This window comes from Suillus fuscotomentosus (genome assembly GCF_016647785.1).
Source record: "Suillus fuscotomentosus strain FC203 chromosome Unknown F5891scaffold_7, whole genome shotgun sequence".
NCBI lineage: Eukaryota > Fungi > Basidiomycota > Agaricomycetes > Boletales > Suillaceae > Suillus > Suillus fuscotomentosus.
The window spans coordinates 292846-307966 of NW_024539519.1; the positions used below are offsets into that span (position 1 = coordinate 292846).

The 15121-nt window shown below is 47.7% G+C and overlaps 5 protein-coding genes across 5 annotated transcripts; 2 read left to right on the forward strand and 3 right to left on the reverse strand.

Moving 5' to 3' along the window:
- Positions 1–4712: 4712 nt before the first annotated feature.
- Positions 4713–5554, reverse strand: F5891DRAFT_1008360 (uncharacterized protein). The gene is made up of 2 exons (XM_041360534.1): positions 4920–5554; positions 4713–4846 (listed from the first exon to the last, which is right to left on the reverse strand). Exon 1 carries the CDS (start codon positions 5349–5351, stop codon positions 5076–5078), a length of 276 nt encoding a protein of 91 aa, XP_041230827.1. The 5' UTR covers positions 5352–5554; the 3' UTR covers positions 4713–4846; positions 4920–5075.
- F5891DRAFT_681082 (uncharacterized protein) lies at positions 5549–9199 on the reverse strand. The gene is made up of 7 exons (XM_041372769.1): positions 8820–9199; positions 8511–8764; positions 8411–8451; positions 8226–8357; positions 7549–8171; positions 6341–7493; positions 5549–6288 (listed from the first exon to the last, which is right to left on the reverse strand). Exons 1-7 carry the CDS (start codon positions 8981–8983, stop codon positions 5863–5865), a joined length of 2793 nt encoding a protein of 930 aa, XP_041230828.1. The 5' UTR covers positions 8984–9199; the 3' UTR covers positions 5549–5862.
- A 345-nt stretch (positions 9200–9544) lies between these two features.
- Positions 9545–12574, reverse strand: F5891DRAFT_1008363 (uncharacterized protein). The gene is made up of 10 exons (XM_041360535.1): positions 12215–12574; positions 11775–11984; positions 11605–11721; positions 11308–11549; positions 11066–11260; positions 10620–11014; positions 10397–10463; positions 10120–10333; positions 9918–10049; positions 9545–9855 (listed from the first exon to the last, which is right to left on the reverse strand). The coding sequence occupies exons 1-10, from the start codon at positions 12413–12415 to the stop codon at positions 9826–9828; spliced, it is 1803 nt and encodes a 600-aa protein (XP_041230829.1). The 5' UTR covers positions 12416–12574; the 3' UTR covers positions 9545–9825.
- A 353-nt stretch (positions 12575–12927) lies between these two features.
- F5891DRAFT_681136 (uncharacterized protein) lies at positions 12928–13925 on the forward strand. Its single transcript, XM_041372770.1, has 3 exons — positions 12928–13126; positions 13194–13392; positions 13442–13925. Coding segments are annotated over exons 1-3 (471 nt in total). The 5' UTR covers positions 12928–13124; the 3' UTR covers positions 13712–13925.
- F5891DRAFT_681149 (uncharacterized protein) lies at positions 13800–14571 on the forward strand. The gene is made up of 3 exons (XM_041372771.1): positions 13800–13879; positions 13941–14001; positions 14063–14571. Exons 2-3 carry the CDS (start codon positions 13948–13950, stop codon positions 14393–14395), a joined length of 387 nt encoding a protein of 128 aa, XP_041230831.1. The 5' UTR covers positions 13800–13879; positions 13941–13947; the 3' UTR covers positions 14396–14571.
- The last annotated feature ends 550 nt before the right edge of the window (positions 14572–15121 follow it).

Here is a 15121-nt window from a genome sequence, read left to right on the forward strand (position 1 = left end):
TAGCCGACTCCAATCCAGAAACAGGCATATCTGCGATTGCTTTCCAGGAGCGTGTCCACACGTTATGCCGGTCAATTGACAATGATACGTAGTACTGGAGACGCTCCAAGTGATGATCACTCGGTGAGTCATTGTCTTGAGTAATTATATCCAGGGAGCATGGATGAAATACTTATAATAAATCAATCTTTTCTTCATAGGACTGGAATATCATGCTGCGAAGATCACTACTTAAAGTAGCTCACACGTGGGTGGAATGATCAAGAGCATCTCATGAGAGACTTGTGATATCGATCTCGTACGGAGATACCAGCTGATGACATGGAAGCATGCGCACGCGTTGCTTCTACCCAATTCTACCAGTGAAACTGTCAAGTTTACATCGTAGTTCTGTTGTCAACAGTGGCTGACGATTTTGATGGCTCCAAAATGCCTCGGAGAACATGTAAAGTACTTTGGTCTCCTATGAGAAGTGATACTACTGCTTCCAGAAGACGCAAAGGGATGTCGAGAGACTAGTTGCGGCCTGAAAAGTCCTGAAGCCGAACAACGATGCTAACATATGGCGCAGTGGATAACAACACAAAATAGGTTCCAACTTTAGAAGAATGTGCAATGCAATTCAAGGACTTTGAAATTTGATCCTCCGTGCACAAGGTTGCCATGGAACCATCAGACTACTACTGCGCGAATTTACACGCTGCCTTGTGATATCCAATCGCTGTCTATAGTGAGTGATTTGTCTTATGTTTCTCATACACTCATCATGTTCCAGCATAAGTCTATGCACCGGATCAAGCGAAAGAACAACACTGGCCTGCGATAGCAATTGGCCTGTATCGTTCGAAGAAAGGCTCCTTTTGTGGCCAAAACCTATTATGGGCGTGTGTCCGAGTCGTTTTCTTTCCCTGGGCCCCAGCCTTGAAGCTAGGTATCTGTCAGACAACTTGCAAGGGAGAGGAGCCCCCACCTTGACTACTGTCCAGACCATGCGCAATTCGCAGTTGCCAAGTGCTTTTCTTCATCCATACCTTGAGGGTTGATACTCTGCTCTTCCCAACTCTTTCGTAGCGCTCGAAACTGCGCACAAGGCTCCTAATTGTGGTCTCATTGACGGACTCTTTTTCGAGTGAGCCCATCATCTCGCGAGAGAACAATTTGCGCTCGATTTCAATGACATTTGCGAAGTGCGTTCTGTATGTCGTGTAGTCTGCGCTGAGGACGAAGTTTATTCAACCACTTGGACGAAGGGGGAGTATGTGTGGTGGACGCTGATTTTATCTCTGGCAGTAACACATGAACCGACGCATTGACGTACCCCTTGTATCTGGTTCCTTTGAGAACAAACTCGACGTAAGTTGGTTGATTGAGCTTATGTTGTAGTGGTTTACGAGTTTTCAGAGTTCCTAGGCAAGCGTCCTTTCAGATGCCTATGATGATACCTACCTACAAACAGATGCACATGTTCAGGGTAGAGTAACGTTTTCAAGCAGGCGTTTCACGGATGCCGCAGTCTGTCAAAGTCATGGGGCAGATCCCAGGCTGCACTGGTAATGAAAACCATATGGAGGAAATTGAAGTAGCGCGGCTGGTGGAACGGATAATGTGTGCACTCGGTAATGGTAAAACTCGTTGCTCGAAGTCCCTGACCGAATGGCCACTATGCTCCGACAGGGATGACCGCCGGATGAAACGTTAACGTGAACAATCAAAATCAAGGAGAGCTAATAATAATGCATTTATATACAGGTTTCGTCATATGAGCGCGTGGAATATTAATGCTGTCAGCGGGGCAATGAGATGGCAGATATGTGATAGGAAAGCAATACAACAACCGGAGAAAATGTCATCACAGACGAATGTAAACCGTACAAAAATACTGAAGAGGCTTGCTACGCATTAGTGTTCGCCAGTAGCAAACAAAGCTAGAGGGATTGTGTATAATTGGTGAATAGCGCACCGTCCAGCCCGAGGTCTAGTACATTTACATACCAGTTTAGACTACTAGTATGGTACAACACGGGCAGAGCACTAGACGGTAGCTATTGCTGCGCCAGGTCGGGTGTATTAACGGTTAGTACCGTGGCTGTGTTTGTATTTTCATGAGCGCTCCTGTAGGGCCTCGCCAAACAAACTCTCCAATTGCGAACCACGACGTGGCAAAAAGTGATTGTCTTAATATACCGCGGCAAAATGTTGCAAACATGTGATGGGATCATATATGATCCCGGTATCCAACGTCCTTAGACGTGCCACAAGGGTGCAACCATCAGACTACCTCGCGGATTCCACTCAGGCCCTGCCCGTAATGACATTCTCACATGGTGAGTTATTTAGCTGACATCACGTTCTACAGGAATTAAACAATCAGAGTGCAACGTTCCATGACATCGAGAAAGGGTCTTGTAACATTCTTAGAACGAGTAAGTTGGCTTCCTCGTGGCTCTCGTTTGAGCCAGATGGCGTTATATATATTGAAGGCTAGAGCAGTCGTGGGTTGCCAACCAGGCTGTGTAATTTGTTGATCCGCCATGTGGTTGATGGATTACTCATGCGTCATGCACCGCTTTTTGCACCAATGTCATACTATATCTACCAAATTTTTGGCCCTTATAAGCCTATAGACGGTGAGACGTGTGCACGAGGCGACAGATGCTGCATCACCCCATAGCCTGTATCAGGCTGATGCCATCATGTGGTACTATGGAGCTTTTAAGCTGATGCAAATGCGGCAGGCTCTTGAGAATCAAGTTAATCAAGTTCCGGAACCAACGAACAGCTTTTCAAAATTTCGAGGTGTTGTATTCCTCGTGTTTAACACTGCGTTTTGCATATTCAATTTGATTTGATTCAAGATCCCGCCTCTGCATTTGGTCAACCGATGTGGCAGGAAAGTACCATTCATCCTCATATGGCCTATTCGGCGACAAACTTAGCGCCGGACGGTGGTATATTATCTAGCGCAAACGTCATCTCCATATGCTCCATTAAGTCCACTACACTCACTCAGACCCTTCCCTCCAATATGACTTTAGTATCAGATGAACCCAAGTGGTGGCCGCTAATTAATTCATATCGTCTGTGCAGCTATTTTTTAGGTTCGTAGAGGGTTTTGCTGATACCTTGATCTAACCTCGACCACGGTTTTGCAGTCGCTTCCTTTACTGCGGTCGTATATGATTGGGGTGAGCAAGATAGCATTGTGGAACCACTGATGTGCTCACGATATTTCCAGCACTGACATTTGGACAAGAGGTAGGTTGATGCGATTACCAGAGCAAGCACCCGTTTCACTAACAATGGTTTTATAGGTTGAGCTGATCTGGGTGAGCAGATCGTCACATCAACAATGGGTGTATACAATTAACACGAGGCAGAGACAACGCTGGTCCTGCATGACTATCCTATATATCAGCGTACGTGGCTTGTGTTGCAAGCGGCCGGCCAGTTGTGTTGACCTCAATACATTCTAGGTGCGCTACGCTGGACTACCATACGCCGTGTATGTTTGCAAGCCTTACCAGTTGGCGCTGTGCTAATCGGTCATTATTTAAATAGCGCTGTCGTGTTGTGTATGTCTCCTCACATCCACTGTTTTTGTCTCTTCTCACCAATGGCATCAGCGGGTCTTCCGTCGGTGTCGGTATCAGATGGAGTAAGTCCGGTGCTAGTACCTGCCATTCCCATCTGATCACTTGTACTCTCTTGTAGGGGTGAGTACCTAGATTGGCTTGTTAAGTAAACATACTGACTTCAACAGCTGTGAGTCTCTTGGTCCTCCTACGCTCACCGCTAACTGATTGGATCTTTCAGGCAATGTCATGTACCTCGCACAAAATTGGATGACCGTGGTGATAATTGCCATATTGTGTGGTAAGCTGCCCAACTCCACTGCCCCAGTGATATTGACCCGAATGAAACATCATGCAAGTCATCGTGAGCAGTCGGTTATATGCCATGTATCGGCAATCCAGGAAGATGCTCATCTTTCTCATTGCGATCTTCCTACCTGTCACAATCACCTGCGTAGTGCTCGCCGCAATAGTAAACATCCATGTTTCTGGAGGTAAGCTTCGTTTATAATGAAAGACTGATGCGTGCAGGGCTCATCGGTTGAATATCAGAGGAGTTTATCCTGTCCGGCACCTATCTATGTCGATATGACTCCAATGGAGTTGTCGAGCTTCTGATTTCCATGACATGGATCCTCTGCACTGTATGGGGGGTCCTTGTACTGTGTCTTGCAGTCTGGATCGTTGTAAAATACTTCCGTGAAGTGCAACAACTATCGACAGGAGGGACCATTACAAACTGTTTCATGGTGTTAACAAAAATTCACATGATTTATTTCGTATTGTGAGCTCCTGATTTTAATGTGGTCATTTTTTCCGCTGAAGTTGCTTATGCTCTAGTTCTGTTGCTGTCTTTTCTATTGGCCTCGCTGGTTTCTCTCCAAAGTTATATGTAAGTTTATATGTTATCGAATCCGTGTTTGTCACATTGTTAATCATTTCTGTAGAACTCATCCTCCGTGGGCGCTGAGGTTTATGATGGTGTTCTTCAAATTTTGTTACTTGTACAGATGTTCGTGCTAGGCCCACGTCTCATCCTTGGTGTCCGAGAATATGACACTCAACTCGCAGTCAACACCGATGCTGGACCGTCCTTCACCACCATCATCTTCCAGGAGCACGACCTTGTGTCGATTAGCAGTGATGTGTAGTAAGAGACACGCGACAAGTGAGTAACACTTGTCGGGTTGTCATCTGCGGGAAGCACGAGAATTTCATTTAGGGTTTCCATCATGGTGCTGATATACCGTATTTAAGTAGATTTAATATAAAAAGTAGGTCTTGGCAGACCAACGCCGTGTTGTGTCACTGCGGAATTGTACTATAAACTCACTTCTAACTCAATAGCAGCATCTCGTAACTAACCCAGGGCTTATGGTCCTCGATCCTGAATCAGGGCGGATGATCTATTTGTCGACATTAACGACCGACTCGCAGTGCATGCGCAGAGCTATGTTCTCATGGTACAATCCTATTACTTCAATACAGTGTTCAAGCATGCTTCTACCTGAGCAGTGGTGATAAGGACATGCGCAATCCCTGCCGCTTAGGCCGGGCACGATTTGCTTCAACAAAAACCGCCACATCAATGCGCCTACCTCTGCCTATCTCCGCCACGCTGTCCTGAGCCCGCAGAACGTGCTCAATAAGATGATGGACCGCATTCTGTTGGCATGATACCAAAGTTTCAGATGTGGATAGAATAGGTCGAAACGCAACTAACAGATGAAACACCTTCGTCATGCTACTACCCCTCCGAGGTCTGTACATGTGTCTCATCGACGAAAACACTGGTAGACCCTAGAACTGGTATAGGTGTGGTAAATCCGCAACGAAGATGAGAAGTCTGTAGAGCTTGATTCAATCGAAGGAACACACTCGATCGAATTCCTACCTAGATAAGACTTGCGCCAATCTTGACTTGCAAACCTTTTTGCTTGTCTGTCAAATCTATCTATCGTTTCAATTGCAGTATAGCTGTTTGCATGTAATTACATTGATGATGTGTAGTTGGATCCTGCACAATTTCAGCATGTGTATATTGCTCATGTGCAAGTTATTATCACCAACACAAAAATTCTAAAACGAAGGCAAAGCAATGGAATATCGAAAAAGTATCGCAACATATGTCAGTGTCTACGAGATGCGTACGTATATACAGTGTACAGATGCAATGGGAGATGCAGATGGGACGATGAGCTACCGAGTCTATAGATGAAGCAATAATATTTACAGATACATTACACAAATAACATACAACATGCGTCCAATTGATTTCTGGGTCCTTTTCCTATGCTGTCGTCCGCGTTTTGAGGTCGCGCAGTACACTCTTGACGATACGTAACCATACGTTTGCGCGGTCTATCTCGTCAAAAGCGCCATCGATGTGTGCGCTAATTTTTCGCAGGAGGAGCCTGCGCAATGCTCGTGAGTCTTCGTCTTCGTCATCATGTAGGGTAGCGGTTAGAGATATATTTGAGGACTGAGCGGAAGAGCATCGCGAGGAAGTAGCGCTGCCGGGAGAGAGGTAGAAGGAGCGCGAGGAGTTCTCAGGATATACAGAGGGGGCAAGGGAGAATGCAAAGATGGGGTTGTAGGCAGGAGGGTACCGCGAATGGAGATTTTGTATCATTGCTTCACGCGTTTTAATGGAGCGCTTGATGATGCGCTCGGCGCGGGAAATTGAATGACAGGCAGTAGAAATCAGATGGTCAACCTAGAACAAGTTCATTAGTCACATGAATTGTGATGACGGAAACTGAACATACTCCATGAAGGCACTCGTCAATACTTGACAAGTCACGACTTGCACCAGAGAGGACCATCTGGGAAGGGTGAACCTTATCGCTTGAAGGAGACGGGCACAACGATGGAACTCTTGAGGGCTGCCTGAAGTCCACCTTAACCTCCGTCCCGACTGCACATTCGCCGTCTAGGTCGTATGCAATCTGCAACTTTAAAGGTTTCTCCGCCACGATTTTCTTCTTCAGCCAGGCTTTGAGCTTCGAAGCTCCGCTCTTCTCAACTTTCTCGTAGCGCTTGCGACTGCGCAGGAGGCTCTTCAGCTTGGTCTCCTTGTTGGGAACTTTTTCTTCGAGAGAGCTCATCGTCTCGCGCGAGAATAATTCGCGCTCGATTTCAATGAGATTCGCGAGGTGCGCTTTGTATGTCGTGGAGTCTGCACTAAGAATGAAGCTATCCAACCACTCGGGCCAAGGAACAGTGCGTGCGCCGGATGCAGATGTTGTCTCAAGAGGTAGAGGTGCCGAAGGATCGGTAAGAACAGAAGCATCAGCGTACACCATGGGTTCTGTCTCCTTGAGGATAGACTTGACGTAAACTGGTTGAACTTCCACTGCAGTGGTTTGTGAGTCTTCAGAGTCCCTAGGTGAACGTCTGCGTTCTGAGAAGCACTCGAGACTTCGACCGTCAGGAAGTGCACGAAGGTGTTCCTCCACGTCATTCGAAGTTGTATTCCACAAATGATCGATAGCGTTGAGAGCTGCCCGCATATCGCGTAAGTCACTTGCGGCATCGTCTACTTGCCCTCTGAAGTGGGCAAGCACATCGTACCCGAGCTGCGAGGTCTCATTCACCACGCTCGCCAGGCGATCCAGCCCCTCATGGTCACGGACAAACTGTGCTTCGGTCGAGAGTAGGGTGAAGTTTTCAAGCAAGCGGTCCGCGGATGCAGTCACATCAAAATCAAGAGGAAGATGGGAGGCCGGGCCATTAGAAATGCGGATCGTGGGTGGGGAAAGTGGGGTTGTGCGGTCCGTGAAAGAGGTGACAGATGTGATAGAAGTCGACGTTCCTGGCCTTATGGTGCGAACAGAGAGAGACGACTCCGGACGGATGAACTGTCCGTCAGGACTAAATGCGGAGCGGAAAATTGGGCGTGCGACTTCGAAGGCTGTAAGGCTGTGCGAATTTGTTATGGCCTGGATGGAGAAACATGAAACACAAATGAACTCACCCTCGGGAATTGCGCAGATTGCGAATGGTGCCTGTGGTGTCACAATCAAGAAGAGCGAGGAGTACATCAATACATTCGCCGTGCTCAGCGGCTACATGGATACAAGTTTCGTCATGCTTGTCAGGTGCCGCGAGCGGTGCACGAAGATCACGGATAAGATGGATAGCGAATTGATACAATAACTGGGGTGATTCTGGAATGTCGTCACAGACACGTGCGAGGCGTGCAAAACAGTGGAGAGGCGTGTAGTGCTCGCCGGTAGTGAACAAGCTGATGTCGGCGCCAGCGCGATACAGGGCATCGAGGATCTCGATAGAGGGATTTGGTACAGATACGCAATAGTGGATGGCGCTCCATCCTTCCAGATCGGGCACATTTATGAGAATCGGTCCGGGGTCCAATGGGGAAGGTTCAAGAGATTGTGAAAACAACAGGGGATACAACACAGAAAGATCGGCAGAAAGTACAGCTTGTACAACAGAGTCGGTCGCGAGGTATATAGAATCAGATGAGAAAGTCGTGGCGGGTGGAATGCTTGGCGCGAGGTTGAGCTGAGTGGAGGTTTGCGGTGATAGGTGGTTAATAGCGATGCTGGGCCTGCAAAGACCTCTTTTGTTTCCGTTCTATTACGACGTATCAGTACCTGTGCCCAGACTCATGCGCTACAAATCGGTTACCTGATATTCACGAAGACGGTAATTGCGTAGCGCCTGTTCACATGTCCACAAGACGCGCGGATGGGGTAAAGCGAATTGAAGCGAAGATCGATGATTCCTGTCTCTGAGATCGGGCCTAGCATTGTGAGCAAGCTAGCGAATAGTGATTAGGTATCTGAAGTCCGCGCGAGCTAAACATAACGTACCAGGTGCTGGACGACAGCCAACCTGCCGTCGCGTGTTGCGTCTATCATAGCGCCGTCAATTGAAATTCAAAATAAATGCTAACTGTCGGACGAAACTCACACATGAGAGGTGTCGCACCATCCGTGTCCTCGGCGTCGACGGAGATAGCGCCTGAGCTGTAGTCTAGAAGAATTTGGACTGCTTGGGGCATGTCAAGCCAAGCTGCCATGCCAAGAGGAGTTACATCGTTTATCGAGTCTTGAGGCGCATTCAGCGTGAATAATGAGATTTCTGGATGCGACACAGCCATGCGGAGGACTTGAAGACGGTCCTCGGACAAAAACGACGCGTCAGACGCGTCGATAGTCTCCCACCTGAGCACGCACGGAGAGATTCAGCAAGTTTTCAACGCGTTAAAGAATGACTCACCTGTCGGCTGTGAGAGCACATGTCAGAATAGTTCTACCAGAGTTATCAGACGCGTTAATGTCAGCTCCAGACTGGAGTGCATCGCGCACTGCGGCAGCAGAGCCCTCTGAGGCAGCCTGTAGCAAAGCAAAGTTTTCAAAAGAGCGTTGTACACGACTTATCATGGTGTTATAGTCGTCAGTCGTAAATAGCGCGCAGCGAGTGTGAGAGGGAATGAGTTATGGGCGTTGGTCGTAGGGCGGATGAGTCGGTGAATAGAAGAAGAAGAGTTGATTTTGTGCAGTTGAAGGATGGATTTGAGTTTTGTATACGTACAGATAATGACTTCAAATGGGGCACAACGAGGCAAAAAGTCGGTCTTCTCAGTCTTCTTCTCATTGATGTTCTGATGAGGCTCATAGTTGCAGGCGCCCTCGAGCCGGCTTGTCCGACCGGCCTCGAGGCGATCACGTAAAATAAAATAAAACATAATGGTAAAAACAAACAATGCACCTCCCATCGCTCTTTTGTGCGCTTCCCATTGTCCCGGGTTCATCTATATAGTATAAATCCAGTAGCAATCCAGGTAGCATTCAACCGTTTGAGTCAATCTGTCATTCACTCTAACCTTCAGGGTAGTAGTCTCGACGACAAAAACTTAAAATCACCCAACCCGTCATAAGTATGCAGGGCGGTGGCGAATCTGCTGGGAAATCATATAGTAACTCATGATAAAACTACCTCCAGAAGCAAACACATTATGACTTCATTGCGTGCAACAAACCGAAATACTTCGTGATATGATAGTAATATGATAATGAAAACGTTACATTGAAACTGATACGATGATGCATGAAGTACTTTCAGCTTGCCAAATGTATATAGAGTAGTCATGGGGTAGCGATCAATATCCCTGACCTAAAGTCCATGACCGACATCCGCGAATTCCTCGTAATCGAATCGAACCTTCTAATAATAAGTGTGAACCGATTGTAAGAAGGGAGTTCGCCGTATTAAAATTCATGCATTACAGAAATGCATCCCGTGGCAACGACCCCTGGACAAACAATGGTAAGTAAAGGCTTCACTGGAAACACTCTAAACAGACACCCCACTCACCTTGACTTGCTCAAAGTTTGCGATGGCACGGTCGAAAACCCACGCGTTATTCTCGAGGCAATCTACGGCGTACTTGGCATTAAGACCCGTCCGCTCGCAGATCTGCATGATCAGATTACGCTGTGGTTCAGACTAACCAAGTCAATGGTGCGGAGATGAAGACGTAAGTGAAAGTGCATGGACAACGGAAGCGAACACTTACAAATGTTGATATGGTGTGTTCTAGCTGCACACGCGCGCCGGCTGGGATCAATGAAGATGATGATGCGATGGACCCCGTTGGTTTCTGTTGCATCGGAATAACATCCCCAGCTTGCACACGCATCGGTCCTGGATGCCATGCATCGTGGGTCGAGTATGCTCGTACAGACCACTGGTCTGACAGAACCATAACGTCCCAGCCATTTAATTTAGCCCTGTCAGATTAGTCATTGTGTCAATGGCAAATGCCGAGCGCACACGATGAAAAGGCGGCTTACCGAGAACTTGGGGGTGCGGGAGCTAGGACAAACGCCCTGTCGAATGACCGAATACCCTGCGAAGGTTCTGCGAGAAAGGAAAAAGTCAGCTGTGAACACAATGACGTGGGATCGAGGAAGAGAGAATTCGAAGACGCGAAGGTCACTGCATCGCAACCAAGGCAATAGAGCATAGGGATGTCCAGGCCAGCCAAAAACTTCCGCGTGAATCGCGGGTACATACCTTCTATGAATTGCCCATGTAGGGAAATGAACAGTTTTAAGTTCTCGCCCTGACCCACAGGCCATGCATCGATGCAGAACTTCTCAGGTGAACCAGATACGTCATGTTTTGTTTTTGGTAGTGTCGACATGGCTCGAATAGCCTCTTCGCTACCTAGGTGGAGGCTGTTAATGACTTTGTCACCGCCACCTCCCATGCGATTAAGATTTCGGGAGCCATTGTTGAGCCAGGGACCCCAATCAAGCTTGCGCTGATTGGGCATCTCTTTAGATACGTGAAGGCCCTGTATACGTGCGCGAGATGGAATAGCTGTATTACATGAGAACGAGAAAGTTGCTGAAGGGTGGTATGCATCGAGAAGGGTAGCTCGTTGATCATCAAACAACGGGAAGAACCTAATAATTTTTTATCAGCAAAGATACGAGATATAAGATAAGATGACGCACCGAACGAGGAAATTGCTGACAATCGAGTCTTCAACACCCGTGATAAATGATGGCCGCATTTCATATGGAAATGTGGTTGCAGTAGCCCGTTTTTCCGTTACGACAGTAGACGAAGGTCCGGGAGCGTCGAATGCTATAGTAGCAATGGCCTCCTGATCCAGCATTATCAATGACGTGAAACGTCGTGCCATGTCACTGAATGTCGTTAATTAAATGACCCTGATGACCTCCTGTCAACGTACCTCTTGTACTTATCTCCCCTTCCATTCTGAATCTCCAGTTCTCTTAATGGATTTCCGAGGAGTATGAGTTCTCGCAAATGCTCGAGCTTCCCTTTCCGCCCGGAGATAAAATCAATATCTCGCCAAACCTTGAGGTTATTGTTTTGCAGTGATAGATTGGCGAGCTTAGGAAGATAGTGCGCTAGCGTTGAAAGGAGCTGACCGGAGCTGATGTTGTTATTTGCGAGAGACAGCGTTTGGACCTATCGGTCAAAGCATAAAATTCCACCCGAGTCTGGAAATAGAGGTTCGACTTACAGCTGGTCTCAGGTGCGAGGCTAACTTGAACAAAACCGAGGCCTCTCTTACTGAGGAAGCAGGGACGCCTGGTGGCAACAAGTTGTGTTTCTGAATCTCTGGATCGTCCATCATATTCTGCCCATGATATCAACCACTAAGATTCGAGGACTACGTATGTGTCTACTCACCTCTAGGTTCAAGAACCTCAATTCGGGATTCCACCGTCTGTTCACAAAATCTTTCCACACTTCTACTGCTTTCACTGGTGTGTGCGCCTTGCTAGGCGCTACACCTGCAACTGCCGCCGTAACGGCGTTCCTGCGAAGCCGCCCCACCGTCGAAGCGCCGCGGATCGTGAGAACATCCGACGCGCCGCCTGGTTGTGTCCGTGCGGCGAGCTGTCCATGTGCGAGCGGCGGTGGGTGCCAGACATTTGTAAGCGAGTGTTTTACACAAAAAGGAGACGAAGAACGGATGTAGATAGACAAGACAATGGGAAAGGCAAGGGGTGATATACGACGGCGATAGATACAGCGACGTACAAAATTCCCAAGTCATAGACATGAAAACATTCAAAGGGAGATCAACTAAGCTAAGAAATGCGAACGGGGAAAGGTCTCATATTTACCATGCTAGCTCGACCAGGGCCGTGAGGCTCCTTGTAGGCATCAATCGGACGTGTGCGGTGCGTGCGGATCTTCGAGGCGCCCTTGCGACCACCAGGTTTGTCCACTGTGGCATCTCGCATGCGCGTGTCGCTGTCGATGAGGCCAGCGCCCTTCAGCGTGGTAGTTGCGAGCGTACGGCTCGATGTCGGGCTTGAGAACATGATCACGTTCGTTGACAACGCAAAGAATTATTGTTTGTATAAAGTTGTCTATGCAAGCGCTGGTACTGGGGATTGTAGTGATGGTTCAGGAGTAAGAGGCGGCGGCTGGACTCTGCTGTGGCCAGTTGAATCAAAAACGGAGGTAGGCGAGCGCTTCCGACCAAGAGGTGACAAGGCTGACTCAGCACCGTGAGTGCGCTTTATTTAGTCGATGACTCCACTAGGTCACGGTGCCTAGCTCCCGACAAAACCATACTGGTATTTAACATCGATCGTGAACCATCCAGGGTCATTGAACAACTTGAAGGTTCTTAAACCTTACGCGTTAAACTTCACCTCTGATCATTTCCGTGTATCTCCAACCTGAGGGCCCCGGCTGATGGGTTCTTGCTATCATAGCACAGGTTACCGGCGAACCATTTTCTCCTGGACCAATGGGACTGCGTAGTGCACGGGAAACAGTCTATGGTGAAGGGTTCTTTCAATTCTTATGCGCGTTCTGCTCATAGTTCGAGTTTAAATTGTATCGTGCAAGTCACGTTGAATCAACATATCCCTGCCCTTATTTCAAATGGTGTCGCGGCAGCTGGACTGGTTTCTGTATGATCAACGTACACAAACAGGGTGAAGGCTGGGATTGATATGGAAATTGCCGGTGGTATCTTGACTGGCATGGCCACAAAGGCCACGATGTTTGCTGTATGTGCCGATGTCAGTGAACTGGCCACCGTCCAATAATACACCCGTTGACCAACTTCTATCTATTGTTGCGGAACAGGCATTGTTCTACAAGGAATTTCAACACATCAATACAGGAATCCATGAAACGCGTCAACGGGTGCCATACCTTCTTGCAAATCAAGGCTGTCGTGTTATTTCGCTTGTTCCTGTTCAATCGCCGCTCAGGGTGGTCCAACTCAGGTGCTTCGGCGACTATGCAGCCAATTGGGGTGCACTTTTCCATCTGTCGTCATGAGGTCCTTCCATTTGGACTGCGTAGGGACACGATCAGCTAATCGTCCACAGGCCCGATGCTCGACGAATACTTCGCTCCCAATTAATGCATGCTGGCGTCTAGTTCTGCGACATTTCTGGCTTCTCCTTCCTAGCTACTACCCGTCGTCATCGTCACGGGGTAACCACGGAACAGGATACAGGGTAGTGTTTATAGGCGCCATGACAGATACCTTCATACGCTACCCCAGAAAGCTTCTGCCTCTATCTGACTCTTATTCCATAGTGGTCCATATGGTTTTCATATTAATATCCACAGCCCACGTCAAACAGCGGAAATGACATCGCACAATACCACCGGAATTCGTTGCATAAATGTGCTTTCATGCTATAGCAGATCGGTCTGATAGGCCAGGTATGTTTACCGCTTTGAACGGACTGGCATGGCATGGCCTTGTGATCATCTGGGTTTCTGCGTTTGCCAATTGCGGCTCGGCCTTCTGGCATAAAGTATATAACCCCAAGAATAGAGTCCTCTCATTAACTAGTGATTGATTCTCTTCTCATTCAGCGCAATCATGTCGCTAGATCATTCTCTACCAGTGCAAGGCCACCTGTTTGATATTCCCACTGTCAGTCTTCTTTCCTGATCGTCATACTACCTATTGCTGACGTTAATGTGTTGTTCCACAGGACTTTCACAATGATCCCACTGTGCACGCAAGCCCTGACCACACCATCTGTCTGTGGGACGTTGGCGGGGGCATACCATGCGGCGCGTGCATCAGCGTCTTGGATCTTTCAAAACACGTACGCATGCATGGAGTGAAAGGGCCTGGGGATTTGGAGATACAGTGTACATGGGATGGCTGCGCAAGATCCCCCATGAAACGGGAAAGCATCGTTCGGCACATCGAGGAAGTGCATGTACAGGTCAAATACCGGTGCAGCCAGTGTTGGGCTTCTTTCTCTCGCAAACATACGCTTAGATCCCATATCTTCAAGGCTCATTCGCACATATCCTAGTACATTTGCCTGGTTCGTTGCACATTCATTTCTGTAAATATCTTCTATACCTTAGTTGTTGTAACATCCTTGCTCTGGATATTCTACCATTCCTATTAATCCGTAATATATTCTATTTAGATTTGTAGAATCGTACCCATCTACTTGCATCCTATCTTCATAATGTTTGATGTGCCTGCTAATCCGAAATGTCATCAAGCGCTAAATGGTCCCGAACCGGCGGCCGGTCGTCCTAGTAAAATATCGGAGAGGCTGTAGGTGAAACCTCTCTGCAGGTGTGTGTGCGTTCAGTACCATGCCGCCGGCCGTTGAAACCGATTTGGATTCTCCTTCAAGCAGAGGATCGACACCATAATCTTACACCACACAGTGAAAAAACAAATGAGGAGCATAGCCTCGAGGCTATTCAGAATCGTCCAACCAGTGAACGAGTTAAAACAGACTTCTCATAACAAAGAAATACATGCTCAATATTAATATTAATCCAGGATGACTACGGAGATCGGTACTTAGTATTATTCCGAATGTCTCGAATTTATCGGAGTCCCGAGGCTTTAACAGTTTAGGGCAGGCCATATATACATATGAAAGCCTCCAAGGTCCTGCCAGCAGCGGGGCCTTGACCCTATGCTTGGACACCATGGAAGTGTTTGAAGCATATGAAACAGAGTACTAGTGTGCGTGTTCGAGGTTTAGCATATTACTTTTTTCAAAACAAATCAACCT

What these genes read in the sequence shown, in the direction of transcription:
- F5891DRAFT_1008360 (XM_041360534.1), bottom strand. Translation starts at nt 5,351, where the DNA reads ATGAGACACATGTACAGACCTCGGAGGGGTAGTAGCATGACGAAGGTG.
- F5891DRAFT_681082 (XM_041372769.1), bottom strand. Translation starts at nt 8,983, where the DNA reads ATGATAAGTCGTGTACAACGCTCTTTTGAAAACTTTGCTTTGCTACAG. An exon ending in AATCTGCGCAATTCCCGAGG is followed by an intron (nt 7,494 to 7,548) that starts GTGAGTTCATTT and finishes AAATTCGCACAG; the next exon opens with CCTTACAGCCTTCGAAGTCG. An exon ending in TTGACGAGTGCCTTCATGGA is followed by an intron (nt 6,289 to 6,340) that starts GTATGTTCAGTT and finishes AACTTGTTCTAG; the next exon opens with GTTGACCATCTGATTTCTAC.
- F5891DRAFT_1008363 (XM_041360535.1), bottom strand. Translation starts at nt 12,415, where the DNA reads ATGTTCTCAAGCCCGACATCGAGCCGTACGCTCGCAACTACCACGCTG. An exon ending in CCTCGCACCTGAGACCAGCT is followed by an intron (nt 11,550 to 11,604) that starts GTAAGTCGAACC and finishes TTTGACCGATAG; the next exon opens with GTCCAAACGCTGTCTCTCGC. An exon ending in AGGGGAGATAAGTACAAGAG is followed by an intron (nt 11,261 to 11,307) that starts GTACGTTGACAG and finishes AACGACATTCAG; the next exon opens with TGACATGGCACGACGTTTCA.
- F5891DRAFT_681136 (XM_041372770.1), top strand. An exon ending in TTTCCATCTGTCGTCATGAG is followed by an intron (nt 13,393 to 13,441) that starts GTCCTTCCATTT and finishes AATCGTCCACAG; the next exon opens with GCCCGATGCTCGACGAATAC.
- F5891DRAFT_681149 (XM_041372771.1), top strand. Translation starts at nt 13,948, where the DNA reads ATGTCGCTAGATCATTCTCTACCAGTGCAAGGCCACCTGTTTGATATT. An exon ending in ACCTGTTTGATATTCCCACT is followed by an intron (nt 14,002 to 14,062) that starts GTCAGTCTTCTT and finishes GTTGTTCCACAG; the next exon opens with GACTTTCACAATGATCCCAC.